The 18,382-nt window shown below is 36.4% G+C and overlaps 1 protein-coding gene across 1 annotated transcript in view; it reads left to right on the plus strand.

The window, feature by feature from the left end:
- The window catches only part of CCDC141 (coiled-coil domain containing 141), a 205,383-nt gene extending 203,859 nt beyond the window's left edge, over positions 1-1,524 (plus strand). Inside the window, exon 26 of the mRNA XM_068543883.1 lies at positions 1,044-1,524. Within this exon, the coding sequence (XP_068399984.1) occupies positions 1,044-1,311 (268 nt within the window). The 3' untranslated portion in view covers positions 1,312-1,524. The remainder of the gene's footprint in view (positions 1-1,043) is intronic.
- The last annotated feature ends 16,858 nt before the right edge of the window (positions 1,525-18,382 follow it).

An 18,382-nucleotide genomic window follows, 5' to 3' on the forward strand; every position in this document is an offset into this window, starting at 1 on the left:
AATATCATCATTTAATTCATTATTAAATATTAGTTCACTCCAAAGAAAAATGTTGTCTGAAGTGTTTCTTGTTTTGGTCCACACAAAAAAATGACTTGATTAGTATTTACTGTTGAAGAACTGCTGCAGTATTGTGAAAAAATATCTTGCCCTCGAATTGACAACAATTTTGCTCAGTTAACAACTGGCAAACTATCAGGGAATCATTCTTAGGACACTCAGAAAAATGCAAAATTATCACTTAGGCAATGGGAATAGAAGATCGTTCAGGTTTGTCACCACTTCTTGTGTGGAAGAACATGGGGATAAATAAATAAACAAGAATCTAGAGTATACAAAATAAACAAATTATTTGCTTTGTAAAATGATGCAGCTAAGTGCTCATATTCGTAGGAAATTCTTGGAAACGTGTCATTAACAGTAATCAATTGAATAAATGCCTTTCATAATTAGAAATTGTTTTCTTCTAATGAAATTAATTCACAAAAATTAAATGAACTCATCTCGCCAGGAAGTGCTATGTAAGTACCTTCCTCTAAAGCGGTGCATGGGTATTCTCCTGTGGATCTTGCGGGATGAGTCTGATGGGAAGATGAATCTTGCTCCCATAGATTTCAAGGAGTCACAAGCTGCTGTTTCATAGCGGCTAAAAGAATGACACAGGTCAAATAGAAGGTACCATTTCCCATTTGAGGTAATTGTTGCCATGAGCAAATGGTGGCCCAGTGTGACCAGATGGCCCAGTTTTTTTAAGAGGAGTTGGATATCTGAATTTTCATATGCAATATTCTAATTGGTAAATGTCCAAAAATTCAGTTTTTAAAAAACACAGTCTGAGCCCATCAAGCACGTCTGTGGCTACCAGTTGCCAACCTCTGCTTGAAGGATAAACAGCCCCACTGGAATTTGTGGTTGCTACAGAGTTCCTGCTAATGCTAGAGAATATTGCAGTAGTGATGGGCCGAATTGCAGTGCTTATTAGAACTTGGAAATGATGTGAATAAACAGTGATCCTGACTTTAAAAACTGACTCTCTGCTTCAGGTACAAGAAGGGCCAGAAATTGTCTGCAGATGGGCATTTGCAGGTTTTACACAAGGAGACAAGACATTCGGTGTTCATTCCAAAGGTATGCGAGGCAGATGCGGGCCTCTATGTGGCTCGGGCCCAAAACTCTAGTGGCATTCTCTCTTCCAATGTCATCCTCCACGTGACAGGTAACCGCAGGCCGCCCATCACAAGAATAAACTGGATCCTGCTGAGTGTCATCTATGTTAGCGTGTCCCTAATGTACTGGCTACTCACACAGTAACTGCGGGGTTGGCACCAATGGGCGTCATTCTTATGAGCCTAAAGGACAACAATACTGCTGTTTATTTTCCTGCATCTCCCACCAAGCATCCCCAACCAAGTATCCCCCACCAAGTGTACCTCCATTCTGGCCGTATTGCTTTTTTGGAATACCACTGCTCGGTGAAATAATCAAATTTTCTTTAGTGCTTTAATGTATTTGAAGAGCGCAGTAAATCATTAGCAGTGAATAAGGATACATTTCTGTATTCTCAAAAGAGATGTGTTCAATATAAAACACAGTCAAATTATACTATATTTATTCCCTCCTAATTTAAGAGCATGCAGATCAAGTCTCACATCAGCATGCAGATGTGTTTTATTTCAAATCCAATTGTTTGATAGTCTATTTTTAATTGTACGCATAAACATCTCTTTGTAGAATAAGAGTAGAAATGTTGAACTAAAATTGTAATTTTCATTATTGCATAAGATGTCCTTTAATTTTGCTTTTCATGTCTTGATCTCATTTATTGAAATGCATTCTATGTAGTTTCAACATAGCCTACGTTCCTGAGTCTGAGGATGGCACTGCAAATAATCATTCCTCCTGTTGATCTCATGGGTTTGACATTAGAGAATAGATGTGCTGTTAGCCTTAAATGGAGTTTGAAACTTCCATCAGCTGTGTGTGTCACAGAGCAAGATAGAGCGTAGCCGCAGGGGTGGACCAACAGTATTCCTGTCCTTCCGTTGACACGTTTTGGACAGCCACGTGTATACAGCTGCATCCGGCTCCTCCTGCTTCTAATCTTGATTCTGTTGCTGACCATTTTTACAGCCTGTGGGAAGGCATAGTAGTGCCTCAGTTTCCCATTTGGCAAATGGGTTCATCATCTACCTCTTGGGCAACTGAAGGTTTTCATTTCATGTCTTGTAAAGATCTGGAAAATGGAAAGTACTCTGTGAAGACTAAGGGTAATTGTATTGCTTACTGTAATTTGTCATCACACTGCCTTCTGCCCACTGTTTCTCTTTCAGATGTTGTTTCTTTTGAATATTAAATTAAAGGATGGTGTGAGTATGTGATTTCCAACTGTTTCCATGTAGGAAAATGATGTTTTCTGAATTGGAGCTTAAATTCCTTTCTGATTTCTTAAGACTATATCTTTTTCAAAGACTTGAAATTAAACTCAGGGGGATACATTTAGTAAGATCTTGGGGTAGAAAAAGTATATAATAGGATGACATAAGATAAATTCTATCCTTTTCTTATAATTATCACTGTAATATTGAAGAATGTTCTATGCCTTTCTGAAATATATTATTCAGAAAAGAGGATCATCATTTTAGTTCCTTTAAAAAATAAACATGTATAAGAGAGGCATTTGTTTTTAGATTTTAAACGTAGTCTTGTCATGTTAGGGTAAAATCTTTAGTTGAAAGAATATTCATTATAGATTTTTGATGAAGGGGAGGCATTAATTATGTTGCTGTAAAGCCTGTCTACAAATAATAAAAATATTTAAATTTAATATATTCAAGTTGGTATTAAAAAGTTACTGGATATTAACTGAAGATGTGAAATGTGTGGCTAAGTAAAAAGTTGGCATATATTTTCTTGTGCTGTGTATTCAATTTAATGAAAAAATTTAATCTCTTAATTTTCTTAAAAATTTTGACAGAAACCTATTAAAAGCATATATATACAGCATCCTAGGGAATACATAGTCTCTTAATTCTCCTGTCCTTTTCGTCCAGTTTCAAGTATTGTGCATATCTTGCCAAATTGCTATTCCCATTTGAAGCTAAAGAGTAAAACCTACTTATGTCCAAAGAGGGCCAGCAGGACCAGGTAACAAATTCTTGTCTCACTCTATCTCTTTCTTGTTAATTTAGTGGGATCTCCCATCCCTTTTTGTCAGCTTGGTTGAGTTTTTTTTAACAGGAGAAAATTAAACAGAAGTTTAATAACATGTGTACGTCAGAGAGACCCAGGAAAACTGAGTAACTCCAGCTTGGCTGAATTTTTGGTTTGGGGTTGTTAGGGCCTGGGAATTACTGGTTTGCTTTACCTGTTGCATGCCAGGAAATGTTAATCCTTTGGGGAGCAGGGTGGGATATACATATATCCATGGTGATGACCAAAGAAGGCATATAAAGTCCCTGATATATTTGATTTCTATATCAAGCATAAGGTTTATACATATATCTGATATATATATCTTATATATATACCTTATATATATCATATATTTGTATACATACACACCTAGAGCTCAAATGTTGGGATAAAGCATTATGCTGATATTCACGTTATAGTTCGGATAGCTGTGTATCTGTCTATCTATCTGTTTATCTATCTATCATCTATCCATCCATCCACCCATCCATTTACCTACCTACCCACTTACCTACCTACATATTCTTCTGGGCTATTGACTATCTAGTAATCCCCACGGCAGTGAAGAATAATTAGCTATTCAGTTATTCTTTTGGTTATACTTTAATTTCAAAGACTTCAGTGTGATTATCCTTTCTGTTAACATTTTTGTCTTGATCAAAAATTCCCCTTATGAAAGTATGAACCAAAAGTATTGGTTAAAAATGAAAAACTTAGGAAATGGACGTGATGTTTCTATTTTGAGATATATACATGATTTATACCTGTTTACTTCTAGAGTAAATTCTGGACAATTAACAATATCAAAACACTTTTCAACAAGAAAATGAAAATGATCAAAAAGACATTTTAAAGAATATATACTCGATACCTTGAAGGAATGCAACACAAAATGTGTTTTGGGCTTCCTATAAGGCAAAATTATTTTTTCCAGTTTTTATTTTCTGATAAAAGGATGTATAAACATTTTATGGTAAAGTTTTTTTTACATTCAATTCCAAGAGAAATTTACCATAGGAATCGTTACATTTGAATCTTTGCATATTCTACAATATCTAAAGTATTTGGAAAAAGAAGCAGGAAAATTTAGCTGTTTCATTCAATAATGCTAACCATCACTTATAGTTAAGACACAGGCTTAAAATAAATTATTGCAAGAACCTCCTAACCACTTCACCCTTAAATTTCTTCAAGTAGCACACAAGGTCCTTTAGTACCTATGCTTCCATTCCCAGCCTTTGTTCCATCCCTCCCAATCCCCCCATAAAGCGATACTTAAACTTCAGGTTTTACCCTATCATGGTCTTACTTCTCTCCAGTCCTCCTTCCCAGAACTCCCTTATTCTAGTCTACCCAACTTCATGTGGCTTAACTCCTGCTTATCCTTCCAGGTCCTTTGGAGACACAACCTTCCCAGGAAGCCTTCTGACCCATCAAGTCCAGTGTAGATGTTCCTGCTATGTGCCCTGTCAGCACCTGAGCTGACCATGTCACGTCCCTTAATAGTTGCACTGGAATCGCACATGTGAGCATCTGTCTCCTGGCTAGAGCGAGAGATCCTTATCAGCAGTATCTGTGACAGCACCGTTCGTCATCATAGTCCCAGCACTTAAGACATAGTCACACTCAATATTTCTTGAATTGTTGTCAGAGGTAAGCAAAGATAAGCCTAGCTTGTTTTGTCTCTCTTTTTTTTTTTTTGGAGAGATGGGTGGGGGAATGTCAAAAGAGAAAGATGTTATTTGTCGCCTGATTATTCTTTCTTGTTGTGGACCAGTCAGAATCAGGTTCTAACCTCACCTAACCTACGAAACTTAAGTGAGAATCTTCCAGAGCCTCTGGGCTGCTCCCCAATTGAAACTTTAAACTTTAAGATATAGGCTGGCTCTAGCAGTCAAAATAATACTGAGGAGAGAAGAGTCAAAATCCAGGATCATTTTTCCAACATGTTAAAGCAGATATAATCAGGTATAAATCATCATCAGGTGTAAGTGGAGAAGTGGGTGTCTCCCCTCTCAGTGACTAAGTCCAAACTGCCAAAACCAAAATTTATGTACTTCTTTAGAACACTGCACAAATTATCAATATTTTATTGTAGCTGGGGCTCAGTAATCTGGTTGTGAACAGATCTTATTTAAAACCGGCTTTTCATTCATAAGTGTAAATCTAAAAACAGCCAAATCCAAAAAATTAGATTATTGGAATTCCAAATGAAGGAAGGAAAAAATATTGCATCTTGTTCCACTTTGTTTATTTTTATTCATGACCATGCCTTACTAGAAACTGCCATCTGAAGCTTTTGACATTCCTGTTGTAGGTACAGTGTTTTAAGTGTGTCCATGAAGTAAGTTAGCTGAAACAAAATAAAATATCTCCTCCTAGTACACGCTGATATTGTGCGTGTCAATACAAATGCCAAAGCATGACAGACTGTTTTCCATTTATAATAAGCAGAATCTTGAGCTGCATCAAAGAGCCAAAAAATTTGCATTCACGAAATGAAACAGTGTCCTGCTCAAAGCAACAACAATTCATTTTCTCCTGTCTCTTCACATGAGATGAGATTTGAATGTTATCAGCTGTGCATGAATTCAGCCTCAAAATGGAAAGCACAAAGCTGCTAATTTGGCTTTTCCTCAAGAATCCCCACACCATTATTCCTTATGTGGGTGAGAGTTTATATAACATCATGAACCACCCAAAACTGGGGGTGAAAGTTGGATGCATGACACTCCTCCAGATGAACAAGTCTTTGATTCTGGAGCCTGAGTGTTTGGCCAGATAGCTCTTCCTTCTGTTCAATGGAAATTTCATTTGTTTAAGCCAGGACTTGGCAAATCCAATTCTTTGGATCCTCTTTTTTATACCATAAAATTAACACCCTATCCTCCTTAGAGGACAAGGGAACAGAAAGAATTGTATAGACAAGAACGTTTGTGTGCATATATTTCCAGTTAACGTAATAAAAACCTAGTGAAATTAAAACATATTTTAACTATAGGCATTGCTGGAAAAATTGATGACTTTTCTTTAAACCAAAACAATAATAGGTACATAATTCGAAGTTTCCAATCTGTATTCTGATGGCTCCCTGCTATGTCTCTTTTCCCATTTAGAACTCACTTAATAACAATACTTGTGAAATAACAGCTCCGGAGCTGGCTAATGAAATAAACTTTTCCCTTTGTCATTCAGCAACTGTTCTTTTGCAAGAACTTTATTGATCCAATAACTACAATATGACATTTTATCTTATATTAGCATTAAAAATCATATAATAAAATCTTCTGAAGGTAAAAATTCACAAGATGAAATACAAAGGAACCTTATCCATGGCAAATAATCTCTAACCCTTGTTATTCTAATGTTGCCAGAAAGCCGCCTTTCTTTGTAATAAGTATTATGCAAACCTCCATACAAACAGGCTGTTGGCAAGCAGGGCAGCTGGAAATGCAGACAAAGTAGGAAACCAGGTACCTGGCAGGATCAGAAAGGCTAAATGCCCGTCTGCTCCAAAGTGTCTTTTCTAGCAGCCATTGCCATGACGGCCCTCAAAGGCCTGCCTTTGATTCAAGTTAATGCAGCTCTAGAAGATGCCTCTTAAATGCACATTTATTCATTTCTATTCTTTTTAAAGGAGTAATAGAATTTCTCCTCACATCCTGGTCTAGGTTATCAGATTAAATAAGAACATTTCCCCCACCAAAAATCCCCGATAGATTCTCGTGAGGAAATGGGGTATGTGGGAACCTGAAAGATTTGTCTGCTGTGTTCCGCTAAGTGTTGGGAAATATAGGACCAGGGGGGAAAAATAGCCAAACGTCGGGATGAGGAAACTGAGTCACCTTTGTTATCCTCCCTCGCAGTACGAACTTCCTACACATCTAGGAAACGTATGTGGGGAGCTCCCTGAGAGGAAGTTAGAGGCCACAATAAAATGTGTCTGCGTGACATTTTTTTGTTATTCAATTAGAGGACTGTACTGGTTGAAGTGTCAGGGTGAGCCCTAAATCCACAACTGGTGTTCTTGTAAGAAGGCCATGACACACCTGGAGACACAGAAGAGACACATGGGAAAAGGCCAAGTGATGACAGAAGCAGGTTGGTGTAATGCAGCTGCTGCAAGATGTACGACACCAGAGGTGGCCACCACCAGAAGTGAGAGGAGCAACGAAGCAGTCTTCCCTAGAGACTTCAGAGAGAGCCTGGTCCTACTGATGCCTTCATTTTGGACTTCTAGCCTTTGGAACTGAGAAAGAAGAAACTTCTGTTGTTTTAAGCCATCCGGTTTGTGGTATAGTCCTCCTTCAGTATCCCTGGGGGACTGGTTCCAGGATACCTCCTCCCCCAACAGATACCAAAATCTACCAGTGCTCAAATCCCTTCCATAAAATAGCATGATACAGTGGGACCCTCCTTTATCCACAGGTTCTGCATCAGCAGCTACTGAAGACCGACTGTTCTTTGTTACAGCAGCCTGAGGAAACCAATGCAAAATGTTTTAGAAAAACCCATACACGTCTTTCTCTGGAAAAAAAATTCCCAGAGACATTCACTAATAGACAGCAACCATTGTTGCCAATAAGCACTCCCAGGTTGTGCTGCAAGGCCTCAGTTCTCTTCTTGATTTAGGGGATCACCTTGGTATATTTCAGTCAATCAGCAGCTATTCATCTTCTACATGAACACTGTCCCCTAAGTATACCACAGTGTACTAAAACCAGGTAAAGATATTACAATAAAACTATAGGCCAATATCACTCATGAATGTAGACACAAAAATTCTCAATGCAGTACTAACAAATCCAATCCAACAGTGAATAAATAAACTTACACATACAAGTGGGATTTTTTCCAGGTATGCAGGCTGGTCCAATATTCAAAAATCAATCAATCCACCACATCTACAGGCAAGAGAAGAAAAATCATATGATTATATTAATTGCTTCAGGAATAACATTTGAGAAAATTCAATATGTGTTCATGATAATTTTTTAAAAACTCACAGAAAACTAGTAACAGAAGAAATTTCCTCAACTTGATAAAGAACATCTACAAAAAAAACTATAACTAACATCATACTTAATGGTGAGAGACTAGACACTTTCCCCCCAAGACTGGGAAGAAGGTAAGAATGTCCTCTCACTACTCTCAGCCCACATTGTACTGGAAGTCCTACCTAGTGAATAAGACAAGAAAAGGAAACAAAAGTTCTGTAGATTGGAAAAGAAGAAATAAAATGCTCTTGTTTACAGAAAGCATGATTTTCTCTCTATAAAATCCCAAAGAATCTTCCAAAAACTCTTAGAACTAATAAATAAATATAGCAAGTTCACCAAAAGCAGAAGGCCTGCACCAATGGTATCCAGGAGAAAGGCAGGGAGTTAGCAATAAAAGAATCATGGTGAATCAGGCATCTTCTGAGGCCAAGGCAAAAGGTGGGCAACCTGAATTTGTCTCTTTCCAACAATTGATTACAGACATCATGGATACTTGTAATCTAGTTGCAACATCTCACACTTTATTTTTCTTGCAGCTTCCTGCATTATTTTGGGGGGTTTTGAGAGAGGTAAATTATTTGAAGGAGACAGTGCTCAGCAGAGCAAGGGAATATTTGATGTGGAACATAAATTTTATCATTTGCTGCCACTGTCATTATCAGTGAAAGAGAAAAAATTAGAAAGACATTGTAATTATAATGTTATAAAGCTGAGCTTTCCCCAACAATAACATATTAATATTAGAACAAAAGGAGTCCTCTTAGCCTCTGACATCAAATCCCAGAGTGGATGATTTATCAGTTGGTACTGTGCTGCCCTACAAGAATGAATGTATCTCCCGTGGATAAGTGCTTTTCCTATCAGCAAGGATGGACTCATGCTGTTAGTATATTTCTAAGATTTCTTGATAGAAATCAGAGCTAAAATATGTCAGCCATTATATTATACTTTCAAAAGTAATCAGTTTCATAAAGTCATACATTGGTCTATTAATTAATTAAAAGATGGAAAACAAATGACTACTTTGGTACCTACATGTAACAGGAAACTTCAATGAAACTAATCATTTTGTATTTTCTAGATGGTAACTATAAGTACTTTCTTCATTTCCATGTTCTTGAAGGTAATTTTTGGTCATATATATCATTTGTCTAAAACGTAATTGGTATTATACATTATCACTTAAAAGAAGACTAACTGATGTACCACAAAGGCCAAGTATTAAACTTATATTTTATCAAATGCTTTATAAATTTAATCATATAAACAGTGAAGCCCTGTTATGACTCCATCCAGGACTTATAAATGGATATGCAAGCAAAGCAGTCATAGTTTTAGTTCAAATCTATGGCAGCATATTATATAATTGCACAAATATTGATTTACTATTACAATTAAAAATGGATCATGAGCCGTGAAGAATGACTCAGGCTTAAGATAATGTACATGTGGGAGTCATGACCACAGTCTAAGGTTATGGGGCTGGTTTTCTTGACACTTGAATCCCATTCTTCTGTGCTCTGACTCTATCCCATCACAGGTAAAAATTCAGTAAGTTAAGGGATGGTACCATCTCACAAAGAACCTCAGAATTAGGAAAATCTATATGGTTTCTTTAAATGTGAGAAATTGTTGGTAGCAGTTATGTAGCACAGTGTGTCACATGTCATTAAGGTCATTGTGAATTAATAAAAACCTTTTCAAGAGTTTTGGATCTTGGTGCTCTGTATGTGTTTGTGTGTGTGTGTGTGTGTGTGTGTACGTGTGTACACCTATTTCTTAGTATGAGTTCTTATCCATATGAATTAGGTAATATATAAAATTCCCAGGTGATGTATGATTAATCAGGTTAGGAAAACACCTCTTGTTAATGGTACCAGTGCCATGAGGAACTGATGACCAAGAGTTAAAATAGACCTTTCTTATTTTAACAGTGGTATAATACAGACATATATTTATGTGCATGCCACAAGATAAAATGCTCAGCACAACTCTCCAGTTTTTCAAATGTATGTTTAAAAACCGGTGTTTCCAAACAGGATTCCCAGATTACTGATAAACAAGGGGGAATTACTCTTCAGATCTGTATACAAATATATCAGCTCCAAATATAAATCCATTTAAATTCCTCCTAGATAGCAATTCAGAGAGTTATTTCTAAATAGAACTTAGAGGTTATTTTTATTTAAATGTAATAACAATATCATAAATCATGCTTGAGAAGTAGCAGGTTTTTTTTAATCCATTGGCTATTGTATTTGTATCTTCCATATAAAGTACTGAATGTGGCTTTTTAAGATGGATTTTTCTAGTTCATTTCTCAAGGTTATTACAGCATGTATGATTACTGCAGGGACAAATGTTTTGTGTGTTCATTTCTTTTTTACTGCTAATGGTTTATACATGCAAATAATGAAATGTATATTATGTCTACTAAGTACGTGGAAACAATGTAGAATTTACTTGCCTGATTCTTAGCTCCACTGAGAGTTCTTTAAAATGTAATTTAACATTAAATTCTTGTAAAGGTAATAACTTTAATCTGATTTTCTCATACACCTTTTGCAGATAAGGGATATTTATTCTTGTATGAATATTGATTCATAAATGCTCTTAAGGAATGCAGTTGCTCCAATTCAAGAGAGAAAATTTTCATGGTATTTAATATTTGATAGGGAATATACTCCTATTTAACATCCCATTGCAGAATAGTGATCTGTTTATAACAGGACAGTAATCAAATGAAATAAAGACAGTTTTCCAAAGTCAAATATACTGGTTTCTCACTATGGTATAGTCTTTCACCATGAAAAAGGAACTAGCTATTGAATTCGTTTCTCCTGTACTTTCTCACCATGTCATTAATTTTAATGGGAAAAAGTTTAGAAGGTAGGAAATAATAAAGAATTTGTTTTGCCTGGCACTAAGTAACTAACTGTATACTGCATAGATAATTTAACCCAATGGTCATATTAAACATTTTTTAGGTTCCTGGAACTTTGCTGGTGAAATTCACTGAAATTGAATTCCATGACAGCCACAAACAGGAAATATTGTCTAAGGCAATACATAGGTGAGATGATAAAGACAAGATGTCAAGCAATAGCTATAACAATATGATTAAATGACAGATGGGACCGAGGATAGAAACCATTGGAGGAAATGCAAACCCAGTTATAATTATGTGTTAGTGTTCTTCTCTGTGATGTTGGTTTAAAAAAATTGTGTCCTCTTCCTTTCTTCTGTTCTGGAGTAAACACACATAAATGTACATATGCATACACATCCATACGTATCTACAAACTTGCATATAAATGCATCTAATTGTATCTATATTCATAATGGGTATCTTCTGAAAATCTTACAAAGACTTGGTATAGAAAGTCATCCCAGGCATCATCATCTGTCTCCATATGACCATTCCATCAGAGCTGACCCTGACAATCCTGGCATAGCTTCAGGAACGACTCCTCCAGTTTAGTATGCAGACGTTGTCATGTAAACCTCTAAGACTCAGCCTCCTTGAGCCAACCTGCAAAGTTTCAGATTGGTAGAAAAGAGGAACATTTCTCCATTGTGTGTCCACATTTGGCAGCCCCTCCCCTTCATACCTGATTCTCTTTAAGTGAAGAGTTAGTATAAGGTAGGAGGAAAATATTTTTCACAAATGCTTTAGAACTACACATCTTAAAGAATAAGTTGCCGTAAGTCAACTGCTTGATTTTATCCGGTGTGTCTTTTAGAGCCTTGCTGTAGAGGACTTCCAGCATCAGGATCACCTAGGAGCTTGTGGGAAATGAAGAATCTCAGATTCCACCCCAGCCCTACTGAATCAGAATCTACGTCTTAGCAAGATTCTCAGGTCATTTTTATGCATATTAAAGTTTGAGGAACATTGTTTTAGAGAATACTTTGGTTTCTAAAGACTTCAAGCCTTGTAGGCAGTAACTTCGTGTTGGTGACGTCTGTGCTCCAAATTCATAAGATTCAAAATGGAAAAATTCAACACTGTCATAGGAATATTGAGATAGATTGACAGATTTCTATAGTAGAAACAGTAAAAGAAGTTAGAGTGGTAGGGGTCATTCTGAAATCCGTAGAGTCCTGTGTGAGAATGAATTTAGGTTCAGGGATTACATGTTTAATCAGACAGTTTTGACAACGTGTGGTATTTAAGCAATGCCACCAAGAACTCTGCAAAATAGTTTCCAGAAGAATATGTTCTATTCTATGTTCTAAGCCCATAGTGCTAGCCAACAAAGTCTCTTAGGGCCATAGTAGGTCAGGCAGATTATAATGACTACAGTGCTTTTCTGTTTGAAAATATGCCAAAGATTTATTCAGAATGGAGACAATATTCTCTGCATTAAGAACTTCTTTTGGCAGGGTAGAGCAGGGGGGTGGCGGGAAATCAGAAACCACTTGCTGTTATACTGAGAGTTGTATGCCCCGCCAACGAGCATAAATAGACAACAAGTCAATGCCAGCATTAAATGCCCTTTGGAAAGTTTACCAATGAGTTCCCAGAGTATACTATTTCAAGTGACCTAAAAACTTGAGTTACGGTGTGATCACTTAAACATTTTGCAATGAAAGTAACTAATCTAAATTTTAGAAGATTATTAATGTTTATTGCTGCCATTTCTGTAAGTAGAGATTACCAAGGAAACTTTGTTGTTCATGTTATAAGCATTAAAGTATATTTTTGACTCCAAACACAGTACGAAGTTTATATGGCTGTTTTAATAACATTGACACATATATTAAAAATTAGTATCATTGATATTTAAATTATATGACATTGGCTGTATAGTACATTACTGGAAATAAGCAAATTATAACCAAGGTTCACTGCCATTTTAATTTTTTAATGCTGGATGTGACTTTACATGTCTAATCTAGAATTGCCATTTGGAGATAAAGTAGATGAGATAAAACTCAGCCCCTATTTTGATGTTGCTCTGAGGAACCTAGAGGCATCGAAATCTTTTTTTTTTTTTAACATCTTTATTGGAGTATAATTGCTTTACAATGGTGTATTAGTTTCTGCTTTATAACAAAGTGAATCAGTTATACATACACACATGTTCCCATATCTTTTCCCTCTTGCGTCTCCCTCCCTCCCACCCTCCCTATCCCACCCCTCTAGGTGGTCACAAAGCACTGAGCTGATCTCCCTGTGCTATGCGGCTGCTTCCCACTAGCTATCTATTTTACATTTGGTAGTGTATATATGTCCATGCCACTCTCTCACCCTATCACATCTTACCCTTCCCCCTCCCCATATCCTCAAGTCCATTCTCTAGTAGGTCTGTGTCTCTATTCCCGTCTTGCCGCTAGGTTCTTCATGACCTTTTTTTTTTTTCCTTAGATTCCATATATATGTGTTAGCATACTGTATTTGTTTTTCTCTTACTGACTTACTTCACTCTGTATGACAGACTCTAACTCCATCCACCTCACTACAAATACCTCCATTTTGTTTATTTTTATGGCTGAGTAATATTCCATTGTATATATGTGCCACATCTTCTTTATCCATTCATCCGATGATGGACACTTAGGTTGCTTCCATGTCCTGGCTATTGTAAATAGAGCTGCAATGAACATTTTGGTACATGACTCTTTTTGAATTATGGTTTTCTCAGGGTATATGCCCAGTAGTGGGATTGCTGGGTCATATGGTAGTTCTATTTTTAGTTTTTTAAGGAACCTCCATACTGTTCTCCATAGTGGCTGTATCAATTTACATTCCCACCAACAGTGCAAGAGTGTTCCCTTTCCTCCACACCCTCTCCAGCATTTATTGTTTCTAGATTTTTTGATGATGGCCATTCTGACCGGTGTGAGATGATATCTCATTGTAGTTTTGATTTGCATTTCTCTAATGATTAATGATGTTGAGCATTCTTTCATGTGTTTGTTGGCAATCTGTATATCTTCTTTGGAGAAATGTCTATTTAGGTCTTCTGCCCATTTTGGGATTGGGTTGTTTGTTTTTTTGTTGTTGAGCTGCATGAGCTGCTTATAAATCTTGGAGATTAATCCTTTGTCAGTTGCTTCATTTGCAAATATTTTCTCCCATTCTGAGGGTTGTCTTTTGGTCTTGTTTATGGTTTCCTTTGCTGTGCAAAGGCTTTTAAGTTTCATTAGGTCCCATTTGTTTATTTTTGTTTTTATTTCCATTTCTCTAGGAGCTGGGTCAAAAAGGATCTTGCTGTGATTTATGTCATAGAGTGTTCTGCCTATGTTTTCCTCTAAGAGTTTGATAGTGTCTGGCCTTACATTTAGGTCTTCAATCCATTTTGAGTCTATTTTTGTGTACGGTGTTAGGGAGTGTTCTAATTTCATTCTTTTACATGTACCTGTCCAATTTTCCCAGCACCACTTATTGAAGAGGCTGTCTTTTCTCCACTGTATATGCTTGCCTCCTTTATCAAAGATAAGGTGACCATATGTGTGTGGGTTTATCTCTGGGCTTTCTATCCTGTTCCATTGATCTATGTTTCTGTTTTTGTGCCAGTACCAAACTGTCTTGATTACTGTAGCTTTGTAATATAGTCTGAAGTCAGGGAGCCTGATTTCTCCTGATTCCTCCAGCTCCATTTTTCATTCTCAAGATTGCTTTGGCTATTTGGGGTCTTTTGTGTTTCCATACAAATTGTGAAATTTTTTGTTCTAGTTCTGTGAAAAATGCCAGTGGCAGTTTGATAGGGATTGCATTGAAACTGTAGATTGCTTTGGGTAGTAGAGTCATTTTCACAATGTTCATTCTTCCAATCCAAGAACATGGTATATCTCTCCATCTATTTGTATCATCTTTAATTTCTTTCATCAGTGTCCTATAATTTTCTGCATACAGGTCTTTTGTCCCCTTAGGTAGGTTTATTCCTAGATATTTTATTCTTTTTGTTGCAATGGTAAACGGGAGTGTTTTCTTAATTTCACCTTCAGATTTTTCACCATTAGTATATAGGAATGCAAGAGATTTCTGTGCATTAATTGTGTATCCTGCTACTTTACCAAATTCATTGATTAGCTCTAATAGTTTTCTGGTAGCATCTTTAGGATTCTCTATGTATAGTATCATGCCATCTGCAAACAGTGACACCTTTACTTCTTCTTTTCCGATTTGGATTCCTTTTATTTCTTTTTCTTCTATGATTGCTGTGGCTAACACTTCCAAAACTATGTTGAATAATAGTGGTGAGAGTAGGCATCCTTGTCTTGTTCCTGATCTTAGTGGAAATGGTTTCAGTTTTTCACCATTGAGAACAATGTTGGCTGTGGGTTTGTCATATATGGCCTTTATTATGTTGAGGTAGGTTCCCTCTATGCCTACTTTCTGCAGGACTTTTATCATAAATGGGTGTTGAATTTTGTCAAGAGCTTTTTCTGCATCTATTGAGATGATCATATGTTTTTTCTCCTTCAATTTGTTAATATGGTGTATCACGTTGATTGATTTGCGTATATTGAAGAATCCTTGCATTCCTGGAATAAACCCCACTTGATCATGGTGTATGATCCTTTTAACGTGCTGTTGGATTCTGTTTGCTAGTATTTTGTTGAGGATTTTTGCATCTATGTTCATCAGTGATATTGGCCTGTAGTTTTCTTTCTTTGTGACATCTTTGTCTGGTTTTGGTATCAGGGTGATGGTGGTCTCGTAGAATGAGCTGGGGAGTGTTCCTCCCTCTGCAATATTTTGGAAGAGTTTGAGAAGGATAGGTGTTAGCTCTTCTCTAAATGTTTGATAGAATTCGCCTGTGAAGCCATCTGGTCCTGGGCTTTTGTTTGTTGGAAGATTTTTAATCACAGTTTCAATTTCAGTGCTTGTGATTGGTCTGTTCATATTTTCTATTTCCTCCTGGTTCAGTCTCGGCAGGTTGTGCATTTCTAAGAATTTTTCCATTTCTTCCTGGTTGTCCATTTTCTTGGCATAGAGTTGCTTGTAGTAATCTCTCATGATTGTTTGTATTTCTTCAGTGTCAGTTGTTACTTCTCCTTTTTCATTTCTAATTCTATTGATTTGAGTCTTCTCCCTTTCTTTCTTGATGAGTCTGGCTAATGGTTTATCAATTTTGTTTATCTTCTCAAAGAACCAATTTTATTGATCTTTGCTATTGTTTCCTTCATTTCTTTTTCATTTATTTCTGATCTGATCTTTATGATTTCTTTCCTTCTGCTATCTTTGGGGTTTTTTTGTTCTTCTTTCTCTAATTGCTTTAGGTGCAAGGTTAGGTTGTTTATTCGAGATGTTTCCTGTTTCTTGAGGTAGGCTTGTATTGCTATAAACTTCCCTCTTAGAACTGCTTTTGCTGCATCCCATAGGTTTTGGGTCGTCGTGTCTCCATTGTCATTTGTTTCTAAGTATTTTTTGATTTCCCCTTTGATTTCTTCAGTAATCACTTCGTTATTAAGTAGTGTATTGTGTAGCCTCCATGTGTTTTTATTTTTTGCAGATCTTTTCCTGTAATTGATATCTAGTCTCATAGCCTTGTGGTTGGAAAAGATACTTGATACGATTTCAATTTTCTTAAATTTACCAAGGCTTGATTTGTGAGCCAAGATATGATCTATCCTGGAGAATATTCCATGAGCACTTGAGAAAAATGTGTATTCTGTTGTTTTTGGGTGGAATGTCCTATAAATATCAATTAAGTCCATCTTGTTTTATGTATCGTTTAAAGCTTGTGTTTCCTTATTTATTTTCATTTTGGATGATCTGTCCCTTGGTGAAAGTGGGGTGTTAAAGTCCCCTACTATGATTGTGTTACTGTCGATTTCCCCTTTTATGGCTGTTAGTATTTGCCTTATGTATTGAGGTGCTCCTATGTTGGGTGCATAAATATTTACAATTGTTATACCTTCTTCTTGGATCGATCCCTTGATCATTATATAGTGTCCTTCTTTGTCTCTTGTAATAATCTTTATTTTAAAGTCTATTTTGTCTGATATGAGAATTGCTACTCCAGCTTTCTTTTGATTTCCATTTGCATGGAATATCTTTTTCCATCCCCTCACTTTCAGTCTGTCTGTGTCTCTAGGTCTGAAGTGGGTCTCTTGTAGACAGCATATATACGGGTCTTGTTTTTGTATCCATTCAGCCAGTCTGTGTCTTTTGGTGGGAGCCTTTAATCCATTTACATTTAAGGTAATTATCGATATGTATGTTCCTATTCCCATTTTCTTAAATGTTTTGGGTTTGTTATTGTAGGTGTTTTCCTTCTCTTGTATTTCTTGCCTAGAGAAGTTCCTTTAGCATTTGTTGTAAAGCTGGCTTGGTGGTGCTGAACTCTCTCAGCTTTTGCTTGTCTGTAAAGGTTTTAATTTCTCCATCAAATCTGAATGAGATCCTTGCTGGGTAGAGTAACCTTGGTTGTAGGTTGTTCTCCTTCATCACTTTAAGTATATCCTGCCACTCCCTTCTGGCTTGCAGAGTTTCTGCTGAAAGATCAGCTGTTAACCTTATGGGGATTCCCTTGTGTGTTATTTGTTGTTTTTCCCTTGCTGCTTTTAATATGTTTTCTTTATATTTAATTTTTGATAGTTTGATTAATATGTGTCTTGGCGTGTTTCTCCTTGGATTTATCCTGTATGGGACTCTCTGTGCTTCCAGGACTTGATTAGCTATTTCCTTTCCCATATTAGGGAAGTGTTCAACTATAATCTCTTCAAATATTTTCTCTCACCCTTTCTTTTTCTCTTCTTCTTCTGGGACCCCTATAATTCGAATGTTGGTGCGTTTAATGTTGTCCCAGAGGTCTCTGAGACTGTCCTCAGTTCTTTTCATTCTTTTTTCTTTATTCTGCTCTGCAGTAGTTATTTCCACTATTTTATCTTCCAGGTCACTTACCCGTTCTTTTGCCTCAGTTATTCTGCTATTGATCCCTTCTAGCGTATTTTTAATTTCATTTATTGTGTTTTTCATTGTTGCTTTGTTCCTCTTTAGTTCTTCTACGTCCTTGTTAAATGTTTCTTGCATTTTGTCTATTCTATTTCCAAGATTGAAATCTTTTTTTAATTGGATAAACACAGGCTTTTTGTTGAGGTTATCTTGTATCTTTTTACAGGTTAATTGAAATCCTTTAATAATGTTTATTAAAATAGTGGAACATTGATTTTATAAAATATATCATGCATTTGAGCCTGTTTTAATCATCTTGCATTCAAACAGAAATAGAAAT

The sequence above is a fragment of the Eschrichtius robustus genome, chromosome 5 (assembly GCF_028021215.1).
Source record: "Eschrichtius robustus isolate mEscRob2 chromosome 5, mEscRob2.pri, whole genome shotgun sequence".
NCBI lineage: Eukaryota > Metazoa > Chordata > Mammalia > Artiodactyla > Eschrichtiidae > Eschrichtius > Eschrichtius robustus.